At 32.0% G+C, this 27,621-nt stretch overlaps 1 protein-coding gene across 5 annotated transcripts in view; it reads left to right on the forward strand.

The window, feature by feature from the left end:
* The window catches only part of LOC140447566 (uncharacterized), a 39,871-nt gene extending 13,845 nt beyond the window's left edge, over positions 1-26,026 (forward strand). For 2 of the 5 annotated variants that reach the window (XM_072540282.1, XM_072540281.1), the window contains one exon: positions 12,785-15,264. In XM_072540282.1, coding sequence (XP_072396383.1) covers positions 12,805-14,367 — 1,563 coding nt within the window. In that variant the 5' untranslated portion in view covers positions 12,785-12,804 and the 3' untranslated portion in view covers positions 14,368-15,264. Of the gene's footprint in view, positions 1-1,777; positions 1,806-6,710; positions 6,958-12,784; positions 15,265-22,705 lie in introns of those variants that run through there. The other 3 variants (XM_072540286.1, XM_072540283.1, XM_072540285.1) reach the window with 3 other exon arrangements.
* Positions 26,027-27,621: the final 1,595 nt, after the last annotated feature.

The raw sequence follows: 27,621 nt of genomic DNA on the forward strand, positions 1-27,621 counted from the left end.
ACCATGACATATTCTACTAAGGAGAAGAAGGCAATAACTATCGGAATGGCGTGGCATTCATTATACATAAAGAAGTTTCTAGTTGTATTAAATCTGTAAGTTACATATCAGACAGAGTCATTATGATGCAATTAAACTCAAAGCCAGTGGATATTAATCTGTTTCAAGTTTATGTACCCACAGTGAGTAGTAGTGAAGATTACATAGAGAAATTTTATGATGATATAAAGATGGTAATAAGTCATCAGAAAAATAAAGACATTATTATAATAATAAGAGACTTCAATGTCAAAGTAGGAAAAGGTAGACAAGAAAACATTGTAGGCAATTTCGGCCTTGGACAATGTAATGACAGGCGAGATCGTTTTGTAGAATTCTGTGTAGATAACATGTGTAGAGTAGAGTAAATTTTTATTAACATAAATTTTTTAACATAATTGAGCGAATAATGTCACATTATTAATCACAGATTCAAAAAAATATATATTGACGTCACAGATTAAAATATTAACATTATAAATTAAATGTGTTGATCAGGGAGAAGGATAGGGCAGTCACTCCGACACAGTTTAGGGCTCAATGTTAACTAGGTGTTGAAAAACCTTTCTTTTAAAAGTTCTTTTAAAGAGACAATTGAATGAAACACAGAATGAAAAAGAGAAAGACACAGAAATAACAAAAACAATAAAAATTCGAAAGTTACAATATTTTGTCCATGTAATGAGACATCCAGAAAGGGATAACCTCCTACACCTCATAATACCGGGCAAGATCGTCGGAAGAAGATTCCCAGGCAGAAGAAGAACATCCTACCAAGTGGTGGGAAAATGTCAGCGATAAATTGATGATCTCTCATAACCACCATTAATACAACACGAGCCCACAATAAACCAGCAATAGAATACATGTAAATACATTTTAAAATGTGCATAACAAATTAGATCGTAGTGAGAGAAGAACTGCTAACCACTGATTGGTTCAGTGCTTCAAGAAGGAAGAAAATGCATACAGGATTGTGCAACAAAGAAAAACACTGTTGAAGACAATACACCTTCGCTTCTTCCTGTAGTGCATATCGGTTTCGGATTTTGGTAACTATCATGGCAATCTGTATCTTGCAAACTGCTGCTGCTTAATAGAGCAACTTAGTACTTTTCTGTATGCATGGAAGGGTGGATAGTTAAAAACTATTGTATCTTATGTAAAATGTTTTAATTTTAAAATTTGAATACAAATACAGGGTGTTTCAAAAAAGTATATCATAAATTAAATCACGCATTCCGGAGACAAAAATAAATTGATTGAATCCAACTTACCTTAGTACAAAAGTGTACACAAAAAAAGTTACAGCCCTTACAAAATAAAAATTGTTTTTTTGCATTATCTCCTAAACTACTTGACATTTTGTAATAAAAATGGACACGTTACTTTCTTGTTCTGAAAGCATTTTTCATACAAAAGAAACAACAACATCTAAGTGCACAGAAAAATTTTAAGGGGGGTGTGCAGCCCTAAATCACCCCAAACTTTTGAGTATGTTCAAATCAAATGAATTTTGTGGATCATTAGTTTAACACATTATTTTTAAAACTTTTATGCCTGATCACTCTTTCTAAAAACTAGTTTTTTCCTAGTTGGCCATAAAATTACGATTAGTTTCTACGGATACAATAATTACAAACAGTTCCATTAATAATCGTCAATAATTTGAAGCTATCATTTATTGTGTAAGATTAATATTAAAAATTTTGATATTACAATGGCCTACACATTTCAGGAAATGGCAGATATGCATTTAACTTTGGGTAAGTTGGATCAGATTAAATTATGATTTCAATAAACTATCGGGAATATAGTAGGTGAATGTCAAGGAAATAGTGCAGCAGCCGCAAGGCGTTATGCAGTAAAATATCCCAATCGAAATACACCCGATAGACGATTATTTCTGACCATTGATCGTCGTTTACGGGAAACGGGTACATCCCAACCGCAAGTTGCTGGCAATAGTGGTCGTCCAATAATGGATGCAACTAATGAACACATTTTAGAAATCATTGAAGAAGTCCCTGGAACAAGTACAAGGGTAATAGCTGCTCAACTAAATGTTTCTCACGTAAGAGTTTGGAGGCGTTTGAAGGATCAGCTGCTTAAACCCTATCACTTAACAATGGTTCAAGAGTTATTGGTTGAAGATTATCCTAAAAGGATTGGATTTTGCGATTGGTTGCTAATGGAAAACACTCGAAATGGTAATTTTATTAGAAATATTTTGTTTACCGACGAGGGTACCTTCAGTAAAAATGGAATAACAAACCATCATAACGAGCACATTTGGGCCGAAAATCCTCACGCCAAAAAAAAAACGACTCATCACCAAAGGACTTTCAATGTTAATGTTTGGATAGGAATTGTGGATAACAATCTAATAGGCCCAGTATTTCTTCCCAAAAATTTAAATGGTGATAATTATTTGCAGTTCTTGGCAAACGATTTACAAGAGTATTTGGAAGAAGTGAATATTGCAATAAGGCAAAATATGTGGTTTCTACAAGATGGCGCTCCACCCATTACAGCAATGAAGTCCGGGGATAACTTTGCAGGCAGTATCCTGGTCGGTGGATTGGAAGGGGTCGTGACGCACCTATTTCTTGGCCACCCAGAAGTCCAGGTCTTAACCCCATGGGCTTTTGCTTTTGGTGGTTTATGAAAGAGAACTGTTCTGTAACAATAGAGGACGAACAACAATTGAGGGTTAGAATAATTGAAGCTGCAAATCAATTTCGTCAGGAAAATATGATTTTTCAGCGCATTCGGTTTTTCTTATTAAAACGATACCGAATGTGTATTGAAGAAAATGGGGGTCATTTTGAACATTTATTTTAATACCATATTTATAGAGGTTATAGACATTTTTTGTACTTGTTAATTCATTTAAACCATTTATTTAGTTGCACATAATTTTTTAAAGGTTAATGAAAAGGGCCGTAACTCAATAAAAACTGTTTTTTGAAAAAAGTGATGAGGCAAAAAAATTTTTAAAATAATATGTTATAATAATGATGCCACAAAATTCATTTGATTTAACTTTGAAACAAAAGTTTGGGAGGATTTAGGGCGGCACATCCCCTTAAAATTTTTCTGTGCCCTTAGATTTTGTTGTTTCTTTTTTATGAAAAATGCTTTCAGAACAAGAAAGTAACGTGTCCATTTTTAAATGTCAAGTAGTTTAGGAGATAATGCAAAAAACAATTATTTTGTAACTTCAAAGGGCTGTAACTTTTTTTGTGTACACTTTTGTACTAAGGTAAGTTGGATTCAATCAATTTATTTTTGTCCCCGGAATGCGTGATTTAATTTATGATATACCTTTTTGAAACACCCTGTATGTAGGTGCCCCATCCCAAAAAGTGGTAACAATTTTTATAAACAATTTTTTTATAAATAAATTTTCAAATTTGAATATTTTGAAGTCCATAAATTCAGTCTAACTTTGAGTCCTCATAACTTTTTACATGGTGCATATTTCTCTAACAGCTGCACAAACCTTGTGAAAGTTTGAACCTATTTTAACAATTTACTATATAAAAAAAGAAATGGAAGAAACTTTCTTTTTCATTGAATTAACAAGCACTAAAACAAATAGCTTTTCGCCCTTGCAGAATGACAAGCACGGGCGGGCGGGCTAGTACGCGTTGACATTACGTCTGCTAAATAGTAGCTATTTTAAAATTTCAATAACCGCTCGAGGCAGGCGTAATGTCGACAATGTACTAGCCCGCCGTGTGCTTTTGATTCAGCAAGGCTGAAAAGCTATTTGTTTAGTGCTTGTTAACTCAATGAAAAAAAAAGTTTCTTTCATTTCTTTGTTATCATAGTAAATTATCAAAGTAGGTTCAAACTTTCACAAGGTATGTGCAGCTATTAGAGAAATATACGCCATGTAAAAAGTTATGAGGAATAAAAGTTAGGTTATATCTTCCATTTCTTGACTTAAAATTTTTAATAACTGTTAAACTATAAAAATTTTATAACACTAGTAAATTTGCCCGTCGCATGCGACGGGGATCCAATCAATTCTCATCTACAGTCAGTCATTAAATTTTCAAAATAATAAACATTTTGCATATAATCCAAGTAAATATAAAGTAACAGCTGGTACACTTCTGATCTGACATCATGGTTTTTTACTGTACCCTGTATATATATTAATGGCACGCTATATACATTAGTTATATGTACTATACGTCTCACGTCGTTTGATGTGATGTTTCATATGCTAGTATAATTCTAGTTGTTTATTTTGTAATCAGTCAGACGCCCTTTTCAGGTCAATAAGCGAATTTACCTTATGCTTTATATATAAGGCAAATATGTCTATTATCATCCATAGTGTCATGTGATATGTCGCTATACATTCAATAGTAATAAACACTATGTATAGTGCCCTTTTGGTAGTCGTCTTGTTTATTTTTTCTATCTGAATATATTCGTTATATCCTCCCTTTTCATTTGCTATGTCACATATTTGGATTCGATCAGATGTTTATTTAGTATTCAGCCAGAAGCCTTCTTTAAGTTAATAAATCAAAATTTGTCTTATAGTAAACCTATTTTTATCTATAGTGCCCTATGATATCTCGTATGTTGCTATATGTTAATTAATAATGAAGATACTGTGTAGTGCTTGACTTAACCGCCACATACGTAGCCGGGACTTTAGTGCCGTCCAGTGTACAGTGGTGGCTCAGTTAAATTAGAAATAAAATTTCTTGGTGTCTGTGCCGGGAATAGAACCCAGATCTTTCAGATTGTTGGGCCAGTAAAATAGCTGCGGAGCTACGTCTATTTGAATGTAATAATAAAGAGGTTTAACCATGTCGTATAAAATTTGTAATATACTTTCTAACATAAGTTACACACATCTGAGTCCATAGCTCTGAAGAAATTTTGGGTGAAAATCAATAAGCATGCAGACTTGGTCAGTCAACAATAAACCAAATATAAAGAGACATTCTTAAAAAAACTAAGAAGTTTCACAGATGATAATGTCAAAATAATGTTATCATCTGTGAATTAAAAATTCAAAATAGCCATAACAGAGGACTCAGGCAGACTTTTTAAAATTGTGCTACAGAAAGTTATAAGAGATCCAGAATTTAACAACACAGCTACAGTGTTTAATAATTCTACCCAGATCTTCTTCAGATGTAAATCTTCTATATACAAAGCATTATTTAAAACTGACTGGATAGTCATAGCTCACCCTTCTTCTTCTTGGTTCAGGCGAGACTGTGGAACTCTTTAATCATTGGACCATTGTACCATACCTTGGTTTTTTCTTGAATAAGTCCTGTTCTCAAAGAAGGCGAACAGTTTTCTTACTGGTAGTTTTATCATCTCTTCTGGTTCAATCCTCAGGTCAATTTCTACATCATATTACGTGACATATTGCAATAACACATGATGTGCATGATAGTCTCTTCTTTCATTTCCCATTTTCTGCACCATGGTTCATTCACCTTACCTAGTTTGTATAGGTGTTTTATTAAACGACAATGTCCTGTCACCATTTCGGTGACCATTTTAATATCTCGTTTATTGAGGTTCATCTAATTGCTCGAGAGTTGTTTTTATCGATATTATTGATTATTTTCTTAGTCTGCATTTGCCCTTGAGTGGCTCTCCATTTATTTTGATAATTCTTTATCAGTCACTTCTGAACCTCGTTTTTTTGTAACATCTTTGGTGTTGCCACATAATGATTCTGGGTCTACAAAGGTTTCTCTCGAGCCTTGTTTTGCAAACAAATCTACTCGTTTATTCCCATGCATCACTTCATGATCCGGCACCACTTCATGACCCGACACCCATATTGACACAGCTACCTTTGTTTTGCCTAAACTGATTAGCTCTTGTTTTGTAAGCTAATTTCTCTATTATATATTGCTTACGCCAGTTATTTTTTATTTTAGATTTTTCCCAGAAGAACAGAATAGACATTATGAAAATGTTACCTACATTTTCACGAAGTCTAAACTATAAAGAAGCAACATTAAAAGATTCTACTTGTTCTAACAATGACTCAGGTCTAAATAATTTGAACAAAAATACAATTGTTCGGACTGAAGAAGGGTTTTACAAATGTGAAATTTGTTTTAAGCAGTTTTCTCGGAAAAATGCTTTAAAAATCCATTTTAAAGTGCACACTGGAGAAAAGCATTACAATTGTGAAATTTGTTTTAAGCAATTTAGCATAGCAAGTAATTTGAAAAGACATTTGAGAGTGCATTCTGGAAAAAAGCCTCACAAGTGTGAAATTTGTTTGGCGCAGTTTACTGAAGCAGGCAGTTTGAAAATACATTTGAGAGGGCACACTGGAGAAAGGCCTTACAAGTGTGAAATTTGTTTGAAACAATTTAGTAAAGCAGGTAAATTGAAGATTCATTTGCGAGTACACACTGGAGAAAAGCCGTACAAGTGTGAAATTTGTTTTAAGCAGTTTAGCGTAACAAGCAATTTGAAAAGGCATTTGAGAGTGCATACTGGAAAAAAGCCTCACAAGTGTGAAATTTGTTTGACGCAGTTTACTGAAGCAGACAGTTTGAAAACACATTTGAGGGAGCACACTGGAGAAAATCCTTACAAATGTAAAATTTGTTTGAAGCATTTTAGTGAAGCAGGTAAATTGAAGATTCATTTGCGAGTACACACTTAGAAGTGTGAAATTTGTTTGATGCAGTTTACTGAAGCAGGCAGTTTGAAAACACACTTTAGAGGGTACACTGGAGAAAAGCCTTACAAGTTTGAAGTTTGTTTTAAGCAGTGTAGTGTAACAAGTAATTTGAAAAGTCATTCAAGAGTGCATACTGGAAAAAATCCTCACAAGTGTGAAATTTGTTTGACGTAGTTTAGTGAAGCAGGCAGTTTGAAAAAGCATTTGAGAGTGCATACTGCCTTGTAAGTGTGAAATTTGTTTTACCCAGTTTTCTTGGTAGAAGTAGTAGTTAGTTTGAAATATAATATGTAATCACACACTGAAGAAAAGCCGTACAAGTGTGAAATTTGCTTTAAGCAGTTTAGTAAAACAACTACAGTAAAACCTCGATATATTGGACTACTTGGGGGGAGGGGGTGTCCTTTAAAGCCGAAAGTCCGTTATATAAAAATATGTGTGAAATAAATCAAAAAACCTTTTTTGAAAATATGTTCGAGTATGTACACTCTATTTAGATATATTTAAAAAAAATACAAAGTAAAAACAAAATTCTATTTAATTGTCTTCAGACATTAGTCGTGAAGTGACGTTACGGTTGATATCGACGCGCTTGCTGTCGGCAATCCTGTTTTGAAAAAGGAATCAAGTTTCGTTTGCACTTTCGTTGTTTGCTGTATGTTTATGATCGACTCCTATAAAAATCCTTTTAAATCTTTGTCTACATCTTGGCAATCAAACAAATTCTTCCAACCATGTTTTAATGTTTGCTCTTTAACCTCCTCTCATGATGCAGCAAAATAAAAAATTGTTGATTTTAAATTATAAGACCTTATGTCTTGCATGGTACGCTGCTCTCTTGTATCTTCTGCCAATACAACCATTACTTTGTTTAAAAACTTTCTGCGTATTATTCGTTTGCTTGCCAAATTTATTTCCTAATCCATGGGTTGAATAAGCGATGTTGTATTTTTTGACAAAAACAGACAGTCAAAGTTGCCATCTTCTGAACATATAATATTTTCAGAGGGGTGAGCAGGAGCGTTGTCTAAAAGCAATAAACATTTTACCTCTTCTGGCGGTATTCCCAATTTCTTCTCTTGAAATTTTCTCACTGAAGGTACAAATTCTTTGAAAAACAAATTTGTTAAAATATCTGAGGTGATGCATTATATCTTTTAAATCTCTAGGTTTTCGAAATTTGCCAACCGTTACAGCAGTCAATCTATGCGATACATCGGCGTTAGCACGAAGCAGCCATAACAAACCAGTTTCGTCAGCATTGTAAATCTGAGATTCTAATAGCATTTTGTTACTTATATGTTCCACTAATTTTTGCCTAAAAGGTTCTATTTCTTCTTTTGATGCACTTGAAGCTACGCCGTAAATTCTTTTATTCATCATTATGTGCCTGTTGCGAAAGCGCTAGAGATATCCATCACTTGCTCTGAATGGTATGTCCATATGATTTGCTAATTTAATTGCAGCATATTTCAATTCGACTGCTTGGATCGGGACCCCACTAGAACGTTGTTGACCGTACTATTTTAAGATTGCTTCTTCCAGTGAAGTTTCACGAGCCAATTTCATTCGTTTTCTGAGATTGCTGTTTTCTCCTACATCACACATGAATGCAAATTAATTTATTCTGCTCTTGTTTTTTATGTCCGAAACATGTTTATGTTTGGTTTTTTATGCCATATTGATCACATATATGAGACACAGACGTTCAAGACTCCAACTTTTGTATATTCTCTAGTTTTTGATTGATCGTTATATTGATTCTTTTCCGTTTGTCCATATTTAAGGGGTACGACTGCAAAAATTTTAACTTATTTACTGGCGTACACTAAATGCGTTTATTCACAAGGAATAAACTAGAACTGCTGTAGAGTGGTGAGTGGCCAGCGTGGTAAACACCCATATAATCATAGAATCATAGAAACCTAAGCGTTATTATATCAGGGAATCCCCTAATAAAATGTGATGTTCTTACTTTCTGTCTCTTGTCTACAAATGTGTAAATTTTTATCTCGTGTTATAGATACATTATATTATGTTTATGATAAAATATTATGTCTCTCTTGCAAATGCTTTATTTATTTATTTATTTATTTTTCACAAAAAAAAATATATACCTACATATTACTATTAGAAATGTATCTATCACCTTATGCTAAATTTTATTGAAATTCTTTATAAAATACAGTGGTATGGGAGTGGCTAAGCATGTATAATAAATATTAACAGTAGGATTTTATTTTTTTTTACATTTGACCGGATTTTTTGTCCGTTATGTCAGAAGTCCGTTAAATAAAGGTATGTTAGATCGAGGGTTTACTGTGCTATGAAAACATATTGAGAGTGCACACTGGCAAAAAATCTTACGATCGTGTAATTTGTTTTGAGGGGTTTACCCAAGCAAGTACTTTAACAAAACATACGAGTACATACAGCTAAAAAACCTTAAGGGTGTGAGATTTGTTTTAGGTCCTTTTCTCGAAAATATCTTTTGAATTGACACATAAAATGGCACACTTGTTCAATTCTATAATAAAAATTCACTCCTGTATACCTTTACTAATACTTGGAAATTTTTTTTTCTTATATATCAGGTATAGTGGTCTATAATAAAAATCTGTTTTTTCTAAGACTCAATATTTCGTCATTTATTTTATAGCTTCATCAGGAGTAAACTGTAAAACAATTAGAACATTACAAACAAATGATGTACAAATAGATTTAAAAAACACTCACAGAAATTAAAAGATTTCACAAATAAAACTAACATTGAAGTATGTAAACTTTTGAATGTCAAGATTAAACTGTCCTACTGGGAACGTGCTTATATATATATATATATATATATATATATATATATATATATATATATATATATATATATATATATATATATAGTTTGAGTTTAGTTCTTGAACCTTAATATATATTTTTTTAGTGGATTTTCTTGGGCTTAGGTTCATAAAAAAATTTGATTTGCTACTAAGGCATTTTCATATATTTTTTCGACGTTTCGGCAGGAAATCCATGCCTTTTTCAAGAAGTAATATTGACTAAAAAACATTTTATGATAGACATAATACGATTTAAAAGTTAAACTTTTGACTTACCAAGCATGTAAAAATTTGTTACTAACAAGTAGACGTCACAATTAAAATAATATTAAAACATAGGACATACCCACTAAGTCACTACACGTAAAATATATTTTAGATCTAATGTGTTGTTTATTGAAGTTAGTTTATCGTTTAATATATATACGTTTATATATATATATATATATATATATATATATATATATATATATATATATATATATAGAGAAAAGGAGTACGACCGTCAATATATATATATATATATATATATATATTATATACATTATACATATAGCATTACAAGTGTGAAATTTGTCTTAAGAAGTTTTGCCTAGCAGGCAATTTGAAAAAGCATTTGAGAGTACATACTGCCCTATAAGTGTGAAATTTGTTTTACCCAGTTTTCTTAGTAGTAGTAGTAGTTAGTTTGAAATATCATATGAGATCACACACTGAAGAAAAGCCGTACAAGTGTGAAATTTGTTTTAAGCAGTTTATTAAAACAACTACTTTAAAAACACACGTGAGGGTACACACTAGAGAAAAATCGTACAAGTGTGAAATTTGTTTTAAGCAGTTTAGTAGTGCAGGTAATTTAAAAACACATTCGAGTGTGCACACTAGTGAAAAGTTTTACAAATGTGAAATATGTTTCAAGCAGATTCGTCTAGCATCAAATTTAAAGATCCATATGAGGGTACACACTGGCACAAAACCTTACGAGTGTGTAAGTTGTTTTAAGCGGTTTACTCAAGCAAATACTTTGAAATGTCACATGAGTACACACAGCTAAAAAAACCTTTAAGGTGTGAGATTTGTTTTAGATTGTTTTCTCGAAAATATCTTTTAAATCGACATATATAATGGCCCACTTGTTCAATTTTCTAGCAAAAATTCACTAATGTATACCTTTACTAATACTTGGAAACTTTTTATTTTAATACAATGTTTTGTATGTTCAAAATTGTCGCGCAAGTAGAAATTTTGATGACAAACTTTCATACCAGCATTTGAGGGGTCTTCTGGTTGTTCTCTTCGTGTTTGATCTCGCTTCGTTTGCAATATCTGTAAGTCTTTTATCACCCATTCTATCAATGTAGTCTCTCCATGACCTTTTTTCTGTATTTTCATCTGATGCGTGGGGGAAGCGGCATGGGTTTTTGAAGTTATACTTCTATACCCGCGGTCGACGTTGGAAATTTGCACGGGAGTGAATCGGTGAAATCATTACATATGTAAGATATGAGTAAGAGAGAGACAGAAGATATATTTTCCCTCTCTTTCTCTATCGGGAATAAAAATGTTTCTTTTGTATATATATATATATATATATATATATATATTAATATTATGTATATAATATTATATAATATATATATATATAATATATATTAATATTATTATTTATGTGATATGTTTTGTATTATTTATTAAATGTTCATAATTATTTTAGGCTTTTGTATTTCAAAATAATAGTTACAATAAATCACTGTATGACCCAGAACTGTTAATTTTGAAATACGTTAGTGTCATGCCTAATTGGCAAATTTCTTACGTGTTTGGTTTATACGCTGGTATATGTGAGTTCGAATCCCAATATGAATTTCCTTTTTTATTTTTGAAATATTTAAAAACCCCACGTTAGTCTTATTAAATATATGTAATATACGCAAAAATCCTAAATTTTAAAATAAAATGAAAAATTATAACATCCGAGTTGTTGGTTTTTTATTTTTATCTTCCACAAACATTTTTTGAAGTTATACTTCCATACGCGCGTTCGACGTTAGAAATTTGTGTGTATTCGTATATATTGAGAGAATCGGCAAAATCATTACATATGTAAGATATAGGTTAGAGAGAGACAGAAGATAAATTTTCTCTCTCTTTCTCTCGAGAATAAAAATGTTCCTTTTGTAAACATATTTAATATTTATTAATATTATTATTTTTTATTAATATTATTATCATGGTAAATTAAACATATGCGTAAGTTATGTATATTGTCATTTTTAAATACTTATGAATATTACATTTTAATTTGTATTGTATTATAATATTGAATTATCTGGCAGTGTATTGTATTGTATTTTTATATTAATAACAAAATTAACAATGAATTTTACTGCAGATTACGTGTAAAAATTTTTTTGCATTCAACCCCTTTTATACATATATGGAAATAAAAATATATATTCTCATTAAAATATTGATTTAATCCTTCATTTACTTACTATACTCCTATTACAGGTCAAATGTTTATATACAGCAAACGATGCACCGTATACCTGTATAAATAATTCTTTTTCTCTTTCTGTTCTCTCTTACCTATATCATTACATATGTAATGATTGTGCAGATTGACTCCCATATAAATTTGTAACGACGAACGCGTGTATAGAAGTATAACTTCTACCGGCAGTCCCACTGGACTGCCACACCCGTTTTTTACCGCTGTTTTAGTAGAAATGGTGTATTTTATACACTGGCGCGGTTGTTAAAAGTTGAGGTTTATTTATGATAAATTCTCTAAAAGATTTGATATTACATAATTTGCTTTCAAATCTTTTTTTTTTGTATTTCTTAATCTTTTAATTCTTGTGTTTATTGAGATTCATTCAATTATCGGAGTGTTTTTTAAACTATATTCTTGAATATTTTCTTAGTCTTTATTTGCCCTTGAGTGACTTTTCATTTCTTTTGGTGGTTTCTCCACTTCTGAACCTCCTTTTTTTGTAGCATCCTTGGTGATGCCACAGAATGGTTCTGAGCCTACAAAGGTTTCTCTTGAGCCTTGTTTTGTCAACACATCTGCTCGTTAATTCCCATGAATCGCTTAATGACCTGGCACCCATATTGTCACTACTGCCTTTGTTGTGCTTGAACTGATTAGCTCTTATTTTGTAAGCGAATTTCTACATAACATATTGCTTACGCTAGCTATTTTTTATTTTAGATTTTTCCCAGAAGAACAGAATGGTTATTATGAAAATGATACCTACATTTTCACGAAGTCTAAACTATGAAGAAGCTACACTAAAAGATACTACTTGTTCTAAAAATGTCTCAGGTCTAAATAATTTGAACAAAAATACAATCGTTCGGACTACAGAAGGGTTTTACAGATGTAAAATTTGTTTTAAGCAGTTTTCTCGGAGAAGTGCTTTAAAAATCCATTTTAAAGTGCACACTGGAGAAAAGAATTACAAGTGTGAAATTTGTTTTAAGAAGTTTTACCTAGCAGGCAATTTGAAAAAGCATTTGAGAGTACACACTGGAGAAAAGCCTTACAAGTGTGAAATTTGTTTGACGCAGTTTAGTGAACCAGGCAATTTGAAAAATCATTTGAGAGTACATACTGGAGAAGAGCCTTATAAGTGTGAAATTTGTTTTAAGCAGTTTAGGGTAGCAGGCAATTTGAAAAGGCATTTGAGAGTGCATACTGGAATAAAGCCTTACAAGTGTGAAATTTGTTTGACCCATTTAAGTGATGCATGGAGTTTGAAAAAGCATTTGAGAATGCACAATGGAGAAAAGCATTACAAGTGTGATATTTGTTTTAAGCAGTTTAGCGTAGCAGGCAGTTTGAAAATACATTTGAGAGTACACACTGGAGAAAAGCCTTTCAAGTGTGAAATTTGTTTTAAGCAGTTTAGTGCACCAAGCTATTTAAAATCGCATTTAAGAATGCATACTAGAAGAAAGCTGTACACGTGTGAAATTTGTTTGGCGCAGTTTAGTAATGCAGTGCGTTTGAAAAAGCATTTGATAGTCCATACTGGAGAAAAGCCTTACAAGTGCGAAATTTGTTTTAAGCAATTTAGTAAAACAACTAGCTTAAAAGTCCATTTTAGAGTGCATACTGAAGAAATGCCTTACAAGTGTGATATTTGTTTTAAGCAGTTTCGTGAACGAAGTAATTTGACAAAGCATTTGAGAGTGCATACTGGGAAAAAACCTTACAAATGTGAAATTTGTTTGAGGCAGTTTAGTGAATCAGGGAGTTTGAAAAAGCATTTGAGAGTACATACTGGAGAAGAGCCTTATAGGTGTGAAATTTGTTTTAGGCAGTTTAGAGGATCAAGCAGTTTGAAAAGGCATTTGAGGGTGCATACTGGAGAGAAGCCTTACAAGTGTGAAATTTGTTTTACCCAGTTTTCTCAACTAGTCGGTTTGAAATATCATATGAGATCACACACTGAAGAAAAGCCGTACAAGTGTGAAATTTGTTTTAAGCAGTTTAGTAAAACAACTACTTTGAAAACACACTTGAGGGTACACACTAGAGAAAAATCGTACAAGTGTGAAATTTGTTTTAAGCAATTTAGTAGTGCAGGTAATTTAAAAACACATTCGAGTTTGCACACTGGTGAAAAGTTTTACAAATGTGAAATATGTTTCAAGCAGATTCGTCTAGCATCAAATGTAAAGATCCATATGAGGGTACACACTGGCACAAAACCTTACGAGTGTGTAATTTGTTTTAAGCAGTTTACTCAAGCAAATACTTTGAAATGTCACATGAGTACACACAGCTAAAAAACCTTTAAGGTGTGAGATTTGTTTTAGATTGTTTTCTCGAAAATATCTTTTAAATCGACATATATAATGGCCCACTTGTTCAATTTTCTAGCAAAAATTCACTCCTGTATACCTTTACTAATACTTGGAAACTTGTTCTTTTTATTTTAATACAATGTTTTGTGTGTTCAAAATTGTCGCGCAAGTAGAAATTTTGATGACAAACTTTCATACCAGCATTTGAGGGGTCTTCTGGTTGTTCTCTTCGTGTTTGGTCTCGCTTCGTTTGCAATATTTGTAAGCCTTTTATCACCCATTCTAATAATTTAGTCTCTCCATGCTCTTTTTTCTGTATTTTTATCTGATGCGTGGGGAAGCGGCATGGGTTTTTTTTTGTGAAAGTGAAGCTATATTTATGATAAATTCTCTAAAAGATTTGATATTACATAATTTGCTTTCAAATCTTTTTTTGTCTTTCTTAATCTTTTAAGATCTCGTTTATTGAGGTTCATCAAATTTTCCGAGATTTTTTTTATCAATATTATTGATTATTTTCTTAGTCTGCATTTTTCCTGGCTCTCCATTTCTTTTGATAATTCTTTATCAGTCACTTCTGAACCTCGTTTTTTTGTAACATCTTTGGTGTTGCCACATAACGGTTCTGGGTCTACAAAGGTTTCTCTCGAGCCTTGTTTTGCAAACAAATCTACTCGTTCATTCCCATGCATCCCTTCATGATCCGGCACCACTTCATGACCCGACACCCATATTGACACAGCTACCTTTGTTGGACAAAAAAATTGCTTGAGTGGAGACCACGGGCTGACAAGCGAAGCCGAGGAAGGCCCCCAACGCGATGGACCGACGACCTCAAAAGAATCGTGACCAATTGGATACCAGAGGCGCAGAACAGAAGCAGATGGAAAAGTCTAGAGGAGGCCTATGTTCAACAATGGACAACTCAGGGCTGATTGATGATGATGATGATGACCTTTGTTGTGCTTAAACTGATTAGCACTTATTTTGAAAACTAATTTCTGTATTATATATTGCTTACGCCAGTTATTTTTTTATTTTAGATTTTCCCAAAAGAACAGAATAGACATTATGAAAATGTTCACTACATTCATACAAAGATTCTACTTGTTCTAACAATGACTCAGGTCTAAATAATTTGAACAAAAATACAATTTTGATAAAATGAAAGGCAGATATCGAGCACAGTTTTATTAATTAAATCCTGCCCATGTACTTTCGCTTCCTAGAGCATCTTCAGGGGTATTTCGTCAATTTTGGGCTATCCAACAATCGCAGAATGTCATAAACATAAAATTTGTTAAGGTGTGGATTTGGAAAATAAACAGTCGTACTTTACTACTAATATTAAGGCTTTATTACCTAAAACATACATACTACTCAACTAACCTAACTTAAGCCTATATATCCATGCTTCTTACTACTTCTACTACATGATACTCATTTTATTGACATTAGTGTCTGTCATGTCAACCCATGATACTATGGGTGCGTTCTACTTACACTTACACTTACTATATACTGCATATACAATATAAATGTATTACATTCTCAACACGCCTCCTTACATTTACATTGTATTTACATTAATTCAAATTTAACATACTTCGAAATTTTTCAAATTTATCTTGGCCCAAGGACTTAGTAAAAATATCTGCAATATTATCATCAGAATCTACTTTAACCACATTTATAATATTTTCTTTAACATAATCATTTACATAATGATAATGAATTTCAACATGCTTAGAATTTTTTGTAAAATTGCCATAATTAGCTATACTAATCGTACCATTGTTATCTTCATAAACATCAATTGGCTTTATTTTACAATATCAAATATTTTCAACAATTCTTTTACAAATATTAATTTACTTACTGCTTCTGACAATGCTACATACTCTGCAAAAGTTGAAGCTTTTGTAACGCTTTTTTGTTTTCTAGATTTCCAATAAATTACATTACCAAACAATCTTATTACAAAACCAGTTGTAGATTTTCTATTACCTGCCTATGATCACCTGCCCAATCGGCATCCACGTAACAATCAATAATACCTACTTTTCCATTTTTGTTATAAAACAATTTTAAATCTTTAGTTAAGTATAATTATTTCAAAATTCGTAAAGCATATTTAAAGTGAGTTTCATTATAGCAATTTTGAAATCTACTCAGATAATTTACGCTGAAACTTATATCAGGCCTTGTTGCCGAACTTATGTATAATAGTGCACCAATTAAATTTCTATATTTAATATTTCTTTCACAATGATCAGATTTATCAATTTTTAAATTTACTTCCATAGGTGTATTATACAGTTTACCTTTTTCTAAATTATATTTTTTACTTAATGATTCAATATATTTATTTTGATCCAATCTCATTTCATGTTTACTAGAATCATAATCAACAGTAATACCAAGGTATTCTTTAATTTCACCAATATCTTTCATTTTAAATTTTTCTGATAATAAAATTTTAATCACTTTAATTTCATTTAAATTTCTACCACAAATCAATAAATCATCAACATAAATTAATAAGTAAATAATATCATTTCCATTTTTATAAACATACAAACAAGGATCAATATTACTTCTTTCAAAACCTAAATTTATCTAGGCACTCATACCATGCCCTTGGACTTTCTTTTAAACCATATAAAGCTTTAACTAATTTATAAACTTTGCTTGATTCATCTTCATAACCCTTAGGTTGTTTAATATAAACTTCAGAAATTCATTTACCATTTAAAAAGGCTGTTTCAACATCCATTTGTTCAATTACCAGGCCCATTTGACAACAATATGACAATAAAATCTTTAATGTTTGCATTTTAGCCACAGGTGAATAAATATCATCAATTTCATCAGTTTGTTGAAAACCTCTCACATCCAATCTAGCTTTATAAGTATTATCTGACTTTTTAGTATAAACCCATTTAACATCCAGAATATTTTTGTTTGTATCATTTTTAACCAATTTACAAGTTTTATTTTTATTTAAACTATCAATTTCTTTGTTCATAGCTGTTTTCCAATACTTACTTTCATTAGAATTTATCGCCTCCTCAAATGTATGTGGTATATCAGTTCTACACATATTTACAAAAATACTATTATTATATACATAATAATCATCAAATTTCTTTGGAGGATTTTTGGCTCTGTGAGATCTAGGAACTCAGATTCATTTTTATTCACACTATCATCCATACTTTCATTTGTACTTTCAAAAGTTTCATCTATTGAGTCATTTTCAGAGCTTTCATCAATTTTATCAGGGTAACACTCTTCATTATTATCATTATCTGATTCGTTAAAATCTAAACCTATACACTTAACGTTTTCTTCAACAATATCCACGTGTCTAGCAACAATGACTCTGCCATTTAATAATACACGATAACCAACATTACTATAACCAATTAAAATTCCCATATCAGTTTTCTTATCCCATTTAGAGATTCTCTTCTGTTCTGGTCTTCGTACAAAAACTTTACTCCCATACAAACGCAAATTAGAAACATCAGGTTTCTTTCCAAAAAATATTTCATATGGAGTTTTCTTTTCAATTGTATCAGATAAAGTACGATTTTTCAAATAAACCGCAGCACAAACTATTTCAGGCCAATATTTTTTATCAACATCTGCTTCAGCCAACAAACATCTTGACAAATCCATTATAGTTCGATTAAACCGTTCTGCAGTTCCATTCAATTCATGTACGTATGTAGGACAATTATCAATTACTATACCCCTTTCTTTTGCAAATCTGTAGACTTTACCGTTCAAATATTCTTTCCCATTATCACATCTTAAAATCTTTATTTTCTTTCCAGTCAAATTTTCACTTTCATTCGTATATTCACTCAAACAATCACATACTTCTGCTTTTGATTTTATAACATATACTTTAGAAATCTTACTATAATCATCAATGAAAGAAACAAAATAATTTTCACCTTTAAACCCAGTAATTCGAAAAGGCCCACAAACATCAGTATGTACAATCTCTAAAATATATTTAGCTTTTTTTCTACTGTTTACAAACGGAATATTATGCATTTTACTTTCAATACAAATCTTACATTTCATAAATTCAGATTCAAACTCTTTAGGAATTCCATTCAACAGCTGATCTTTAGATAAAATATTCAAATATTTAAAATTTACATGACCTAATAAACGATGCCATTTTTCCTTTTGATTCATATTATTCATATCTTTATTTGCAATATTTACATGTAATTCAACTGATTTTAATTTACTTTTCATAACATATAAGCCATTATTTTTTAAAGCAACTGCTGTTATAATACCAAATTTATCAAAAACTTTTGAAATATTATCTTGAGAAATAATCTTATTATTTTCTGTTATTTTGCTATAACTTATCAAATTTGATTTCATATCTTTAACATAAAAAACATTTTGCACATCTACTAAACTCTTTTTACCAAAAACATCAAAGTAACTTAAACCATTTCCAATTTTAGTAGCTTTTACAACCCTATTATCTCCTAAATAAACATTAATGGGATTTTTAAGTAATTTACATTTATCAAACAATTTTTCATCATTAATAATGTGATCTGTATAACCACTATATAAAAGCCATTTTATTTCAATACAATTATTTACATTACCTACTTCAGTATTTTGCGCATTAACTGGCATATCCTGATCCTGAGCAAGAGCAACTGTTAGAAGCCAACAAGCGCTGTTCCGCTCTTCGTTCTTCTGTCCTTGTCGGTTGAACCGCTGTGCACTTGTTCCATGCGTTCCGCGCTGCCCACGTGAATGGCCATGTCCCCTGAAGTAGCTTCCTCTTCCGGCTTGTTGTCGACCTCGCGGCATTTCTCGACGCTTGATTTGCGCCATGTTTGTAATCTCGCTTGAAATGACCAACTTCGCCACACTGGAAGCATGATCGATCCTGTCGACCTTTATTCACCACAAATGTACTGGATTTTCTTCCAAAATCATTCTTTTGATTTTTTAATTCGGACATCATAACCTTAGTTTTTACGTAGTCTGCAGTTTGATCCTCTTCTTTTAATGTATCTATTAAATCACCAATATAACTGTACGACTCTGGCAACGTCTTTAACATATAGTTCAATTTTTCCTTTTCAGATACACTAGCACCCGCGCTTTTTAACTCGTTTACAGCTTTTTCGAAATCACTAAAAAATGTTGCACAGTCTCCATAGTTGTTCAATTTTAATCTCTCCAAGTTATTTCTACATACTATCTTGCAATGCCGTTGACTCTTTCAAATATAAATTATCAAATTTCTTTATCATCTCATACGCCGTAGTTTTTTCGTCGATATACTCCATCTGTCTATCCGATATTGCACCACATAAATTCATTGCTTTTACATCATCGTCATCCCAGTCTGTATCATTTTCATTTTTCGGTCTGGTTACCACAACATCACACTTCTTCATTTTTAAAAATAGCATAAGACGTTTTTTCCACATTTTATAATTTTCCCCATCGAATATAGGTATTCTAAAATCACTACTACCGGCCATCTTGTGTCACACTTTTTTTTCAAACTGCACCAAACTTTTTCTGTTGTAAAAGGTACGACTTTCTAACCACAGACCTCTGCTACCATGTTAAGGTGTGGATTTGGAAAATAAACAGTCGTACTTTACTACTAATATTAAGTCTTTATTACCTATAACATACATACTACTCAACTAACCTAACTTAAGCCTATATATACTGCAACAAACTTAAGTTTGGGAATATGACTCATATTGGTAGTAGTAATTAGTGTATTATTAAGTCATTTAGGGTATCTATAGTGTGTTTATTTTAGTTATTAATAATAGTTACTTAACAATATGAATCCCAAAAAGATAGGAACAAATAAAACCATCATACTTTTGAACAGATACTCTTCAAATCATCTCGAACAAACTGGAGGTGGCGAAAACCCAAAGACAATGCGAAAATCCGAAGACAATAGGAGTGTCCTAATGAAAAGTTATCATATTCGTTCAAAACGAATACAATATTTGAAGTAGCTAATTCAATTTTGATCTGAGGGTAGAACCATAATTTATACCAATGAAAGACATATAGGTAAACATCAGTCATACTGCACCGTATCACTGGGCAGATCAAAGTGGAAAAACTTTAAAGGAACCGATTTCTAAGGGCAAAAGGCTGATTATTGTTCAGGCTGGAGAAGAGACTAGATTTGTATCTAACGCTGTGTGTGTTAGTATGCGTGTGAATTTTTAAATCAGGTGCATGTTTATAATTAAAAAGTCAATTGTTATAACAATAACAGTAATGTAAGCCATAATAAGTTTCATAATAAATCAAATTCTATTTTTGACAAAAATTTCATAAAAAGCTTATTACCGACTGTCTACGAAACTAATAACGAGCTAAAGATCGTTCAACAAAAATATACAATGATTATTTTTATTTTAATTCGCCGAAAAATCCTCTAAAATAATTTTTACGATAATTTTATGACATTTTTTCCATCTATATATGTATTATATTTTGAGCTTGAACATCATGGACATCAAGGTCTTCACTTGCCTCCCTATCATCCGGAGTCAAACCGTATCGAAAAAATATGAGCTTTGATAAAAGGTAGATTGACAACTCATAATACAACATTTAATACAAATGATGTTGAAAATACAGCAAAAACTAAATTTTCAGAAGAAGTATTATTAGAGGAGTGGATTAATTTATGTAAACATGCACAAAATTATAAAAACATTTAAATCGAAAAAGAACATTTGTTAGAAACTACGCTGTACCATTTACGCAATTTGTTGTTAATACTGGTTTATCCAGATAAAGCTTTTGTGAGGATGAAGATTGTAATTCAAATTCAGAAATAGAGATCTTAGAATCATGCGAGGAATCATAACTAACTAACTAACTTCTTGTTTAGACAAATAAATATATTACTTAATTAGTTAAAATAAACTATTTATTTTTTTTTGTATTATTGAAACCCTTTCTTCGGGATAATGTTAATAAATTGTAAGTATTGAGAAATTTGTTATTTATTAAAGTACTCCTAATAATTTACTCATTATTTTTCGAGTGCAGCTGACTATAAACTTCATAATGATTAAGAACTACAAAACTGGGTAAAAGCCTTATCATTGTGAAGTTTGTTTTAAGCAGTTTAGTCAAGCAATTTCTTTGAAAAAGCATTTGCGAGTACACGCTGGAGAAAAGCCTTACAAGTGTGAAATTTGTTTTAAGCAGTTTATTAAAGCAACTAGTTTAATAACACATTCGAGTGTGCACAATGGTGAAAAGTTTTACAAATGTGAAATATGTTTCATGCAATTTCGTCTAGCATCTAATTTAAAGATCCATAGCACAACACCTTACAAGTGTGAAATTTGTTTTAAGCGGTTTACCAACCAGGTACTTTGAAACAACATATGAGTATACACAGCTAAAAGAACCCCAAGGGTGTGAGATTTGTTTTAGTACTTTTCTCGAAAATATCTTTTAAATCAACTTTTGCACACTTGATAAATGCTCTCCTTTATACCTTTACTAATACTTAGAAACTTTTAAATAAGTTATGGATTCGACTGTTACTTGGTGGATTTTATCTAACAGTAAAACACTGAAAACTTGAACAAATGAGTTCTGCGCCTTAAAGGGTTAAACCGACTTATAATTGCACACTTGATAAATGCACTTCATACCTTTACAAATACTTCGAAACTTTTAAATAAGTTATGGATTCGACTGTTACTTGGTGGATTTTATCTAACAGTAAAACACTGAAAACTTATGTTTTCAACACTTCCACAAAATTTATTTTAAATTATTATCACTAGAGCTGTTTCGGTCAGAGTGCCTTCTCAAGTGATCTATTTTTGGTGTGTGCTTACACTTTATAGTCTTTAACCGAATAGTTTGAGGAGGGAAGAAATTTTGCCTTAAGTTGATCATTCAGAATTATGTCTGTGTTTTTTAATTTGTTAATTTCTATAGATTCTAATAAAGATAGTTTAAGGCCTTTATTTTGAATGTGAATAATTTGAAATTCGTTATTAAAAGAATGATTATTATTTTTCTTAGTATTTTAATAAATTTTTTTGTTTGTTCAAAGTTGTCGCCCAAGTAGGAATTTTGATGACAAACTTTCAACCAGCATTTGAGGGTCTTCTAGGTGTTTTGCTGGTGTTTTTTTTTTGTAGAATTTTGTAACATACAAAGGTTTCTCTTTGTTTAAATTGATTCGCTCGTATTTTGTAAGCCAATTTCTCTATTATATGTTTCTTACGTGAGTTATTTATTATTTTAGATTTTTCCCAGAAGAACCGAGTGGAAATTATGAAAACGTTACCTGCATTTTCAAGTAGTAAAAAACAGAGAATAAGTCTAAACGATCAAGAAGCAACAGTAAAAGATTCTGCTTGCTCTACATATTTCTCTGACATAAATAATTTAAATCAAAATGCAATCATTGTCACCGAAGAAAGGCTTTATAAATGTGAAATTTGTTTCAAGCAGTTTTCTCGTGGTATTTTGAAATATCATATGAGAACACACACTAAAGAAAAAAATTACAAGTGTGAAATTTGTTTTAAGAAGTTCAGCCAAGCAAGTCATTTAAAAACGCATTTAGGAGTGCATACTGGGGAAAAGCCTTATGAGTGTGACATTTGTTTTAAGCAGTTTAGAGTATCAAGCAGTTTGAAAAGGCATTTGAGGGTGCATACTGGAGAGAAGCCTTACAAGTGTGAAATTTGTTTTACCCAGTTTTCTCAACTAGTCGGTTTGAAATATCATACGAGATCACACACTGAAGAAAAGCCGTACAAGTGTGAAATTTGTTTTAAGAAGTTCAGCCAAGCATGTCATTTAAAAACGCATTTAGGAGTGCATACTGGGGAAAAGCCTTATGAGTGTGACATTTGTTTTAAGCAGTTTAGAGTATCAAGCAGTTTGAAAAGGCATTTGAGGGTGCATACTGGAGAGAAGCCTTACAAGTGTGAGATTTGTTTTACCCAGTATTCTCAACTAGTCGGTTTGAAATATCATATGAGATCACACACTGAAGAAAAGCCGTACAAGTGTGAAATTTGTTTTAAGCAGTTTAGTAAAACAACTACTTTGAAAACACACTTGAGGGTACACACTAGAGAAAAATCGTACAAGTGTGAAATTTGTTTTAAGCAGTTTAGTAGTGCAGGTAATTTAAAAACACATTCGAGTGTGCACACTGGTGAAAAGTTTTACAAATGTGAAATATGTTTCAAGCAGATTCGTCTAGCATCAAATTTAGAGATCCATATGAGGGTGCACACTGGCACAAAACCTTACGAGTGTGTAATTTGTTTTAAGCGGTTTGCTCAAGCAAATACTTTGAAACGTCACATGAGTACACACAGCTAAAAAAATATCTTTTAAATCGACATATAAAATGGCCCACTTGTTCAATTTTCTAGAAAAAATTCACTCCTGTATACCTTGAAACTGCATTTTCATGTAGTAAAAAACACAGAATAAGTCTAAACAATCAAGAAGCAACAGTAAAAGATTCTGCTTGCTCTACAGATTTCTCTGACATAAATCATTTAAATCAAAATACAATCATTGTCACTGAAGAAAGGCTTAATAAATGTGAAATTTGTTTCAAGTAGTTTTCTCGTGGTATTTTGAAATATCATATGAGAACACACACTGAAGAAAAAAATTACAGGTGTGAAATTTGTTTTAAGAAGTTTAGCCAAGCAGGTCATTTGAAAACGCATTTAGGAGTAAATACTGGGGAAAAGCCTTATGAGTGTGACATTTGTTTTAAGCAATTTAAGGTAGCAGGTAAATTGAAAATCCAGTTACGAGTACTCACTGGAGAAAAGCCTTACAAATGTGAAATTTGTTTTAAGCAATTTAGTGAAGCACACAGTTTGAAAAACCACTAAAAAGTGCACACATGAGAAAAGCCTTACAAATGTGAAATTTGTTTGAAGCAGTTTAGTAAAGGAGATAAATTGAAAATTCATTTGCGAGTACAAGCCAGATACTTTGAAACAACATATGAGTACACACAGCTAAAAAAAACCCCAAGGGTGTGAGATTTGTTTTAAGTTCTGAAGATACCATGGACAGACAAAGTCACCAATGAAGAAGTACTGCGGAGGATGAACACAACCGCGGATTTGGTCAACATCATGAAAGGCCGTAAGCTGCAGTACTTGGGACATATAATGAGAAATCAAGGCAGATATGAGCTGCTCCAATGCATTTTGCAAGGTAAAATTGAAGGAAAAAGGGCCCCAGAACGAAGAAGAATATCCTGGATTGCTAAACTGAGAGCATGGTATAGAAAGACCTCAACACAGCTATTTCGTATAGCAACCAACAAAGTGATCATATCCAGAATGATCGCCAACGTTCAAGACGGACAGGCACCCTAAGAAGAACTTGTCTTGAAAATATCTTTTAAATCGACATATAAAATTGCACACTTGGTCAATTTTAAAGCAAAAAATGCTTTTTCTCCTTTATACCTTTACCATACTTTCAAACTTACAAATAAGTGATGGATTCGACCGTTACTTGATGGAAATTCATTTTATGTAACAATAAAACACTGAAAACTGTAAAAGATTCTGCTTGCACTACAGATCTCTCTGACATAAATAATTTAAATCAAAATGTGACTGAATCAATCAATCATTGTGACTGAAGAACGGCTTTATAAATGTGAAATTTGTTTTAAGCAGTTTTCTCAGAAAAGTGCTTTGAAAATTCATTTTAGAGTGCACACTGGAGAAAAAAATTACAAGTGTGAAATTTGTTTTAAGAAGTTTAGCGTAGCAGGTAATTTGAAAACGCATTTAAGAGTGCATTCTGGAGAAAAGCCTTATGAGTGTGACATTTGTTTGGCGCAATTTAGGGCAGCAGGTAAATTGAAAATTCATTTACGAGCACACACTAGAGAAAAGCCTTACAAGTGTGAAATTTGTTTGAAGCAGTTTAGTAAAGGAGATAAATTGAAAATTCATTTGCGAGTAAACACTGGAGAAAAGCCCTACAAGTATGAAATTTGTTTTAAGCGGTTTAGCGAAGGAGGCAGTTTGAAAACACATTTTAGAGTGCACACTGGGGAAAAGCCTTATCAGTGTGAAGTTTGTTTTAAACAGTTTAGTCAAGCAAGTCCTTTGAAAATACATTTGAGATTGCATAGTGGAGTAAAGCGTTACACGTGTGAACTTTGTTTTATGCAGTTTTCTCAAGTAGGTAGTTTGAAATATCATATGAGATTACACACTGAAGAAAAGCTGTACAACTGTGAAATTTGTTTTAAGCAGTTTAGTAAAGCAGCTAGCTTGAAAACACATTTGAGACTCCACACTAGAAAAAAATCGTACAAGTGTGAAATTTGTTTTAAGCAGTTTAGTACAGCAGAAACTTTAAAAACACATTTGAGTGTGCACACTGGTGAGAAGCCTTACAAATGTGAAATTTGTTTCAAGCAGTTTTGTCTAGCACCTAATTTGAACATACATATGAGAGTGCACACTGGCAAAAAACCTTGCAAGTGTGAAATTTGTTTTAAGCGGTTTACCCAAGCAGGTACTTTGAAACATCATATGAGTACTCACATCTAAAAAACCTTAAGGTTGTGAGACTTATTTTAAGTACTTTTCTCGAAAGTATTCATTTAAATCGACATATAAAGCCAAAATTTAAAGCAAAAATGCACTCCTGTATACTAATATTTGGAAACTTTTTTTTTCTTATTGTTTTAATACAATTTGTTGTTTGTTCAAAGATGTAGCATAAGTTGGAATTCTGATGTCCAACTTTTATACCAGCATTGGGGAGTTCTTCTGGGTGGTCTGTTGGTGATTGGCCTCGCTTTGAAAGTCTTTTATCATTCATTCTATCAACGTGATCACTCAATGCCTTTTATGTCTATTTTATACAGGTTGTAATGCCTGTTTTGCTTTTGATGCTCATATATTTCTTCTTTCTTTCATCTTCTATCGAAGGTTAAAAGTCACATTATTTACACATTTACTCACTGTATGCGTCCACTGCTGGACATAGGTCTCCCTCAGCTCTTTTCATCCCTCTCTCTCTCTCTCTCTCTTGTACGGCTTGTATCCAGTTATTGCTAACACGCTTCAGATCCTCAGGCCATCTAGTTGTGGATAAATATATTTGTGATAAATTCTTTAAAATATTTGAAATTAATTAGCTTTCATATGTTTTTTTTTTTGAAGACAGGTCTTTAACATGATACGAGGCGTTCTGAAGCGTTATGTAAAAAATATCAAGACTAAAATTATCTCGAAAAGCTTGAGAAAAATCTTTAGTTTACGCATTATATTTGGCTTTTATCTCACCACTGTCTCAATACGAATATAACAGAAGATTCCAATATCAATGTTCTTAAACTTAATTTTCTGTATTATTTTATTTCAAACCAAAAAATAAAAATATGTACCTACACCGATTTTTTCAAATGTTTATATCCAATAAATTCTTAGTGAATCATAGAGTTAAATATTTCTTTGTGACAAACCATATAAAAATGACGATGAGGAAGTTCTTAAAAAAATTTGTCTTCTTTAAGCCACTTAATTAAAACACTAATACGGTAAAACAGGCAAGATGACACATTTAGTACCGGCTCTAACTTACAATGGGCTATATCTCCGAACAAAAGCTAAAATGACACGAAGGAGAACTCCCCTCATCAACTCCCTAGGCCCCACCCACCACAACCAAAAAAGTTTAAATTGCGAACCCCTACTTGTGATACATCATTCCGTAATGCTATCTTCCGGACTATTCTTTTTAATGATAAGTGCCCGTCGGAATTTTTTTTGTTAAATAAAAACTTAATTTGCCGTTTTTGCAAAACAAGTTAAAACATCTGTTTTTTGGGTTGTGTCAGATTCAATCATTTTTGGTTTATTTAAGAATTTTAAATGTCATTAGTTTTTATCATTTGTACGATCGGTACTGTCATTTAGCTGTAGTTGTCAAGATGGTTTACAGTATACCTGAAAGCGTGGAGATCATTTTCATATTTGCCTCCCAGAACCAAAGGGATGCCCCAAGATTACTGAATGAAGCATCCCAAATTGAGGTCCTTGGAAATTTTGCAATAGAGCCTACTGCATCAACACGTCAAGTATCTGCAATGACAGGACTTTCACATGAGTCGGTTAGAAAGGTGTTGAACTTACATAAGGTTCA

This window comes from Diabrotica undecimpunctata, chromosome 8, assembly GCF_040954645.1.
Source record: "Diabrotica undecimpunctata isolate CICGRU chromosome 8, icDiaUnde3, whole genome shotgun sequence".
Lineage (NCBI taxonomy): Eukaryota > Metazoa > Arthropoda > Insecta > Coleoptera > Chrysomelidae > Diabrotica > Diabrotica undecimpunctata.